Source organism: Drosophila bipectinata, chromosome XL (assembly GCF_030179905.1).
Source record: "Drosophila bipectinata strain 14024-0381.07 chromosome XL, DbipHiC1v2, whole genome shotgun sequence".
In the NCBI taxonomy this organism is placed as follows: Eukaryota; Metazoa; Arthropoda; class Insecta; order Diptera; family Drosophilidae; genus Drosophila; species Drosophila bipectinata.
Genome location: NC_091734.1, coordinates 12,023,085 through 12,031,992, shown reverse-complemented (window position 1 = coordinate 12,031,992; position 8,908 = coordinate 12,023,085). Strand labels below are relative to the sequence as shown.

General features: G+C 38.3%; 1 protein-coding gene across 2 annotated transcripts in view; it reads left to right on the top strand.

The window, feature by feature from the left end:
• The first annotated feature begins 313 nt into the window (after nucleotides 1–313).
• bi (T-box transcription factor bifid) overlaps nucleotides 314–8,908 on the top strand; it is a 65,808-nt gene continuing 57,213 nt past the window's right edge. For both annotated transcript variants that reach the window (XM_017254638.3, XM_017254636.3), the window contains exon 1: nucleotides 314–2,197. In XM_017254638.3, the coding sequence (XP_017110127.3) occupies nucleotides 1,155–2,197 (1,043 nt within the window). In that variant the 5' untranslated portion in view covers nucleotides 314–1,154. The remainder of the gene's footprint in view (nucleotides 2,198–8,908) is intronic.

Here is an 8,908-nt window from a genome sequence, read left to right as displayed (position 1 = left end):
CTCTCGCTCACTCGCACGTCGTCGGGCGGTCGGCGAGAGAAACTCAACACTCTCGGATAGAGCCTACGGCCATCTCGCTCGCTCTCATGCGAACAGGCGCCGGCGCCGTCGACGGCGCTGTCGGCGTCTTCGGTGGCACCAGCTCTCCACCTAACAGAGCCGCTGCCGGGCAAGGCGAAGGCGAACAGACGGTTAACAGCGCTAACAGACACCTAACAGCCGGCGAACAGTGGGCGAAGAGAGCGAGAGAGCCGCAGCCGGCGCCGGCAGAGCCAGTGGCAGCGACAGCGCCGCTTAAAAGCATCAACAACTACAAAATTGTTTTTTTTCCGAAAAATCGCCTGTTCAGGTCGCACCGCTGTCGGTTGTTTTCGGAAAAGTCGGAAAGTCATGGAAATTCGGCGGTACGCATACGCGGTGTTAACGGAAAAGTAGGCGCCACAATGGATTCTAAATCTATCGAATAGAATAGTGACCATATTGATATTAGAAATCGAATCAGAATTCGAATCGAAATTGAAGAAACGTCGCGTATTCGACCGTCGCCGCCGTCTAACTTGTTTGTTTGTCGCTTTGTTTTGGTGTTTTGTCGCTTTAGTGTCGCCTACTGCTGCATCTTGTTCCTATTCCACGGTATTTTTGTTGTGCACACTCCTATCATCTCCTCTTTTTTTTTTGGGTTCTGCAACATTTGCAACAAAAAACAACAACAACAAACAAACAAACCAGAAAAGGATGAGAAACAACAAGAAACAAAGAAAAGTGAAGAAACAGCAACAAGAAACATAAACAAGCTAATGACGTTTTGCCGTCGCTTTTTAAAAAAATTACAAAAAATTCCAAAATTCGAAAAAGAAAACAAATCTCAAAAGCGGCTAACCAAAAAAAAATCTATATAGTTTATAAATCTAATCTGTATATAAACGAAAATCCTTTTTTTTTATTGTATAGAAAGTAAACCAAAAGCAACAACAACAAGAAGAAGAAACAAGTGCAGTGAAAAAAAAGTGCAGTGCTAATTAGAAAGAAAAACAAAAGTACCTGTAGAACAAAAAAAAATAAATTAATAATAATTTATAAAAATAATAAAATAAATAAAAACAAAAAGAATTATTGTCTGCATGACGCACATGGTTGTTTGAAACGGTTATGTGATGAGATACGACGTCCAGGAGCTGCTACTTCATCAGTCTGCCGAGGATCCTTTCGCCAGATTTGCCAATGGGATGGCATATCATCCATTTCTGCAGCTAACGCAACGACCCACTGACTTCAGCGTCTCCTCGCTGTTGACGGCGGGTAACAACAACAACAACAACACCAACAGCGGCAACACCAACAACTCCAACTCCAACACAAGCAACACCAACAACAACAACAACAGTAGCAGTTTAAGTAACTTGGGAGCCGCAGCAGCAGTTTCTCCAACGGGTGGTGGTGGTGCACAGCTATCGCCGCAGAGCAACCACAGCAGCAGCCACAGCACCACCGCCAGCAGCAACAACAACAACAATACAAATCAGCTCAATAATAACAACAACAATAACAATAATAATAACAACAACAATAATAATAATAATAATAATAGTAAAGGACATCATTTGAGCACCACCGAGGACTTGCATTCGCCAGCCGGTACACCACCACCCACAAGTGGGGCTGGTGCACCACCGCCGCCGCCGTCCTCCTCCTCCTCCGCAAGCCACCCGCCGTCGCACCACCCGCCGTCACATCACTCGCCCGGAGGAGCAGCCGCACCACCGCCACCACCCACGCACCAGCCACCGCCGCCGCCGCCACCGCATCTGCAGCCACAGCCGCCCGTCGGTGGTCCGCCGCCGCCACCGCCCCCCTACTTCCCGGCGGCGGCATTGGCCGCTCTGGCCGGCAGTCCGGCCGGGCCCCATCCGGGCCTGTATCCCGGCGGCGGACTCCGCTTCCCGCCACACCACCCGGCGGCCCATCCGCATCCACATCCGCACCACCACCCCCTGGGCAGTGCCTACACCACCGCCGAGGACGTCGTTCTGGCCTCGGCCGTCGCCCATCAGCTCCATCCTGCGATGCGACCGCTGCGGGCCCTCCAGCCGGAGGACGATGGCGTTGTTGACGATCCCAAGGTCACCCTGGAGGGCAAGGACCTCTGGGAGAAGTTCCACAAGCTGGGCACCGAAATGGTCATCACCAAATCCGGCAGGTGAGTAATCAAAGCCCCCTGAACAAATAGTGCAGTGTCTTCCAAAGTCTGTTTCTGTTTCTCTCTCGGAAGTCGATCCATAATCTCAAAACATCTTTCACAAATAAATAATACCAGTTTTAATAATAAAGATAGTGGTTTTAGCGATTTGATAGGTATATCTGGTCTATGAAGATGACTAGTCACTTCCCTAAAACAGTTGTACAAGGAAGGTAATAATAGTTCAACATAAATAAACTTTTATGATTTGAAAATCATCGAGTGATATATGGATGTCACTATCCAGATCCATTGGTGATAAATAGGTGTTAGTAATACTTGTGCTTTTCTGTTGAAACAGTGTTTGGAAAATAGTAAATGGAAGTATAGAAGTTTGAGAATTATTTCTAAAGCCATTTCCCAAAAATCCAAAGTTTGTTGATGATTCTACGAATTATAAAGGATTTATTAGCTTCAAGAATTTTATAAAAAGAATCTACTAGAGTTCTAAATCGATTTAGTTCTAATATAGTCCTATTGTTTAGGATTACTTCTAGATTTAGATAAAAAAATCTAAAAACTAAATAGTTTTAAAAGTTAGTCCTTCATTTTGAAAGTAGAGTCCTCTCTTAAATCCTGGTCGAATCTTAGAAGCTAGGCTATTATGTTATATAAATATGACACCCAGTTTGTATATGATTCTTTTCAAAAAAAACTAAAATTTAATATAAGGAGATTATAAGGAATATAAGGAAAATAAAATTAAGAATTTGGAGGCTTTAAAAATAATTCTAATTTTGATAATATTCGTTTTTTAAAAGAATCTATTCAAAAGTTTCTGAATCGAATTTTAGAACAGTTTTAGATTCAGATTAGTTTCATAAATTTTTAGAAGATTTTAGAATCACAAAGAATGTGTAGCCTTTATAAAAGATGCTTCTATAATTCTATATAATTGTATAATTTTTGATATTTTTCATCAGTAAAGAATCTTTAGTATTCGAACTAGAAAGGTTATCAAGCTTAAAAAATTTAAATAATTACCGAAATTCACGATATTTAGGAAATTTAAGGAAGAATTTATTTGATAGAGAATAGAACATTTCTAAATATTATAGAGATATATTTTTGATACGAAATGATTTTATTTGAAAGAATGCGAATAAAAAATTATTAGAAAATCTAAGAACATCTAGGATCTAAAAAAAGGATCTTTTTGATCTATTTTTTAAAACGTTCTAATTCTTATAATGAATGTCTTTAAATATAAATAATACTTCGAAAAAATGCTTGTAAAATGCTTCTAAATGTTTATATTTTAGAGAATATATTGGCCCCTATATTATTCTCTATATCAGTAAGCAAACTGTGTAATATCACAGTTTATATTTCCAATATTCCAAGTTTCAAAAGAATATTGAAATAATTTCCAAAAGTTTTAGAAGAAAATTTTAAAAATCAAGAGATTGGATTCTTTTTCTAATATTCTATACAATTCTAAAAATTTTGTATTCAAATAAATATAAAGTTTTCAAAATATTGAAGAAATTTAAAAGAATGTCTAAGCTTCTAAGGATGTTTTTGAAAAATCATACTTTAATAGAATCGAAATAGATAGATACTTGATTCTACCATAGAATGAAATTAAATTATACTGCAAATTCTGAGATAAAATTTTGGCAAATGCCAGCCTAGATACGGGTTTTCAATCTATAGGCCTTTGAGAACTGAAGGTCACAGACCGTTCCTGAATCATTGAGAGAGTACGGCCCTATACTTACGGGTACGGGTAACGGGTTACGGTTTGCGGGTTACGGGTTACGGGTATATTAGTCGTCGGCGACGGCAACCTTGGCCACTTGAGCACGTGTGGCGACGTCTCAAGCTCCCGTTAACCGTTAACCGCTCCCAGTTCCACGCCCATTTGCTCGAAAAAGTAGGTGAACAGACGCCCAACCCCCCACCTCTATCTCGCCCATTGGGTTTTTTTTTAAATACACACATATTTTTTTTGTTGCTGCCATCCTCCATCCTCATCGGTCTTGGGAATCTTTCCCCCGAGATGTTTATGAGGATTGGAGATGATGAGCCGGCGACAAGGTTGACATTCAAGCTGCGTTGGCGCGTGAAAATGCGTTTTGAGCTTCACACCTACTTGAGAAAGTATTCCCCGAGACACTCACACACCCTCTCTAAAAAAAAAAAGTGATGAATATAAAGAATAACACTCATACGATACTCATACTCAGACAAAATCGCAGAGTGAGTGTCAAGTGAGTGCAAGATGCAGTCACTCAAAAATTGCATAATTCTTGGTTGGATTTTTGTATTTTTTTTTTGGAAAATTTAATTTCTACGGAAAAGGTTTTCTTGTGTTTTTGGAGAATTAAATATTAAAATTTAAGGATATCTAATTTTCTTTAGATTAGATTTATTATGGAGGGCGTATCTCTCAGGATGGCAGTTCAAGAAGGTGACGAAGAAGAGGTTCTTTATGGTGTTTATCCTATATAAAGAAGTATTGTTTGAATTAGATAATTTTATTACCAAAATTGCGTATAAGATGTGATAAAGAACTGTACTATATAGGAATAGGAAATATGAATTATATAAAAATATTATATAATGTTTGAAAATTCATAGAAAAGATGCACTTACTTCATAAAATATTCCACAAAAGTTCTATAGAACGTTCTCCTAACCAAACCCCTTTAAAACTCTTAATAGAACTCTTAAATATTTAATCAAAGCCTAAAATATAAATAAAAGTAATAATTAATTTTAATTTTATTTTAGGTTTCTTCTGAGAATAACTTGTAAAAGCCTATAAAAATGCATTATATTTTAAATATATAATTCCTAGTGTTTGCCCTTCCATTCCACTTGGCCACTTGTTCTCGGCTCTTTCTTAGCCTGGCCAAATTCAATTAGCTAAAGGAGAGGCGTTAGTTGTTGTTGTTGCTTTTTTAAGCTACAAATTGCTTGACGCCTCGGCTAAGCTTCTTTCACCAACGCCTTCGTTTTCGCCCTTTTTTTTCCTTATCCCCGCCCTCTATTCCACCTAGCCAGATATATATATATATATAATATATATATAGTATTTTTTTTGTTCAATGCCAGCCTTGGCTTGGCTGTGGGGGGCGTGGCATTCGACTTTGCCCAACTAGAAACTCAAAACTAAAAACTAAAAACAACACCAATGGAAAGTGGAAAATGAGCGCAAAAATGAAATATTTGCAAATAGTTTTGTGTTCAGAAAGTTGCAACTACGTCTGGGCAGGTGTCTAGAGGCCCCTGGCCACGCCTCCACCGCCCTTTAGTTTTTGTTGGTTGTTCGCACTTTCCGGAAACAAAACAACAAAAAAAACAAGAAAGGAAAGCTATGTAACTTCGGGCGGAGCCGAAGTTTATATACCCTTGCAGTTAAAACCGGATATATATCGCAAACATCGGATATAGTTGGCCGATCCCTATGATTACATCATAATAAAACTAATTAACTAAAATAAAAAATCTAAAAAAAGTCCCAAACTTCTATCTTCAAAAATACGAAAGTTGGTATTTCTACCAAAAACCATTTCCGATCGTTCAGTTATATGGCAGCTATAAGATATAGTCGGCCGATCGTTGTAAAATTTGGTAGGTCGGATGATCTGACCAAAAATATAATCAGTACTAAGTTCCAGCTTTCTATCTTCAAAAACACGAAAGTTAGGTCATTTCCGATCGTTCAGTTATATGGCAGCTATAGGATATAGTCGGCCGATCCTTACGAAATTTGGCATGTCGTATTATTTTGCCAAAAATAGCGCTCATGTAAAATTTGAACTCTCTAACTCTAAAAACACCAAAGTTATAGCATTTCCGATCAATCAGTTATATGGCAGCTATAGGATATAGTCGGCCGATCCCGGTCGTTCCGACTTATATACTGCGTGCAAAGGAAAGAAGGGTGTGTGCAAAGTTTCAAGTCGATAGCTTTAAAACTGAGAGACTAGTTTGCGTAGAAACGGACAGACAGACGGACAGACAGACGGACAGACAGACGGACAGACGGACAGACGGACAGACGGACATGCTCATATCAACTCAGGAAGTGATCCTGATCAAGAATATATATACTTTATAGGGTCGGAGATGTCTCCTTCACTGCGTTGCACACTTTTGACCAAAATTATAATACCCTCTGCAAGGGTATAAAAACAGAAAAACTAGCAACACTCTCAAAAGTTGATGAGAATATTATATATATGTATATATACACATCCATATATATGTAGTTTTCGAGTCAAAAACTTGAAAGGTCGTGGAAGCCGGGTGGGGTGCTGGGCTGGGGGCATATCCTTAAGCTCATTAGCAGTTTGGCGACTTGAAGTGTGAAACTAAACCAAGTGGCCAGTCAGTCAGTGGGCATAAAAAACACAAAACACAGTGCCAGTGGAAGTGGAAGTGCCAGTGCTAGGCAGCTGCACCACCACACCCACCACCCCCAAAAAGTGAGTTTTGCGATTGAGTACAAAATGGGTGCACAGAAAGAAAAATTTCAAAAAAATATCTAAGGATATGTTTTTGAAGAGAAATGGAGATTTCATAAGAAAATAATAAAAAAAATCGTAGTTCCTTAAAAAACATATTTTTGAAATGGTTTAAGATTTTTTGAGATATTTCAAAATAGCTTAAAATGCTCATATCTTTGGGTATGGTATGAAATTCAAGATTTTTCCAAGAAACCTAATGAAATATTGATGGAAATTTTTCGAAAATATAATTCCTTTAAATATTAAAATATTTTTAAGAAACTAACCATTGAAATAAGAATTTTTATTTTTCTGCGTGATTTTCTGTGGAGTTCATGACCCGCTGCTGGAAGTAAACGTGGAGAGTAGGGTGTTGCCTGCAACGGGAATGGGTGTTAGGGAGCCTGCCCCAAAGTGTGGCATGCAATTGTTGTGGGTGGGTGTGTGGCGTGGTGTGTGGGGCAGGCCCAGAAAGCGAAGGCAGAGTGGCTTGTAAAAGTTTTAAGTACTTGTACCTTGCACACATGTGAAGATTACACTCATATGAGTGTGTGTGTGTGTGTGCTTGCAACTTTTTTGCACGCCACACACGGCTGAATGGCATTGTTGCTGTTGTTGTTATATTAGTTGTTGCATGCTTGGGAGACGTGCGAAATAAAAGCAACAAAAACAAGCTGAAAACGGCAAACAGAATTATTGTTGCCGCTTCTGTTGCAGCGCCGTTGTGTTGCCCCATCATCATCAATGTCAAAATTATTGTTTTTCCTGCCACAACCTCCTGCTCTGCCATGCCTCCGACTTCCTCCACCCCCTCTTATTTTTGGCCTCTCGATGTGAGTGCCACTTGAATGTTTTGCGAGTGGATTTGCATTCACTTGCCTCATTCCTCCAATCGTTGCCACAAAAATGCTAACAAAAAATGCAAGCCAACAAAGCTGTTTCAGTTATTAGTTTTGAGGTTCTATTTTTTTTTATTAAGATGGGTTTTGTTATTTTAAAAATATTAGATTAAGAATATAATAGTTTAATATTTAAGGAGAGTTTTGAAGACACTTGAGAGTCTATAATAGTCTAGAATTTCTAGGAATAGGCTGAGGATTATCTCTAGGAATATAATATTTCTAGGAAAAGTAATAAAAAGTATAATTATATTGGAAATTCCATTATTTTTTGAGTCTCCAATACATTTTATAAAATGAAACCACTACATACACTTATCGCTAGATTCTTAAACGTATTGCTTCTATTCTTTTAAAAATAAATTCATCTTGTTTTGATTATTTGAAAGCTAAAATTAAATATTGCAGAGACATTTGTAGACGCTTCCTTCTCTTTCCCTTTCAATTGAAAAGATTCTTCATTTTTGTTGGTCTCGGGTCTGGGGTCTTTGATTTCTTTTTTTTTTTTATTTATTTATTTCCATCTTTTCTCTATTTGTCGCTGGCAATTAAATCGGTGAAGCAAATTGCGTGAAATCTTTGTGGCTTCCTCTGCTCACAGCTTGTTGCTGTGACTTATCAATTAATTGAAATTGCTGTCTAAGCGCAAATAAATAAACTGCCGACAAGGGGCCGCCATTTCCCCCCATTGGACACTTGACGACACTTTTAGTGCGAAGTCAAGGAAATAAATTTCGAAATAAGTCAACACGCTTACAAAATAAAAAGAAATAGAAAGGGAGAGAGATTTAAATACATTTGTGTTGAATAAAAATTAAAAGATTAACATGCGTACATGTATTAATTTATTTTTTTCGGCGTGAGATCTTTAAGAAGGTGACGAGGTCTTAAGCTTTATTATTGTTAGTAACGAGAATAATGGTCTATATAGCCTAGGTCTACTCTAGATCTTAAAAATATAAGCCAATTTGTCACTGGAATTGGAACTTACCGATATCTTTGATTTCTTTCAATATTTTTCGATAATTAAAAGTGACTTCTTATCCTTCAGAATCTGTTTTGGCTACAGACCTTGTTTTATTTTGTAAATCCCCTCTGGGCAACGTTTCTAACTCTCTAATTGATGTCAGACTCGGTACTAGGCATGCGATAATGTGACAGACAAAAATATTTAATGACACGCTACTACCGCCCAGCCCCCCCTTCATTTTTTTAGGGTCAACCCCTGGGCAACCGCCTGTCAAAGTTCACTTGTTTAATTTTCATAAATAAAAATTTTCCATTTCCTTCATATTTTTTCGCTCCATCGTTTTGGG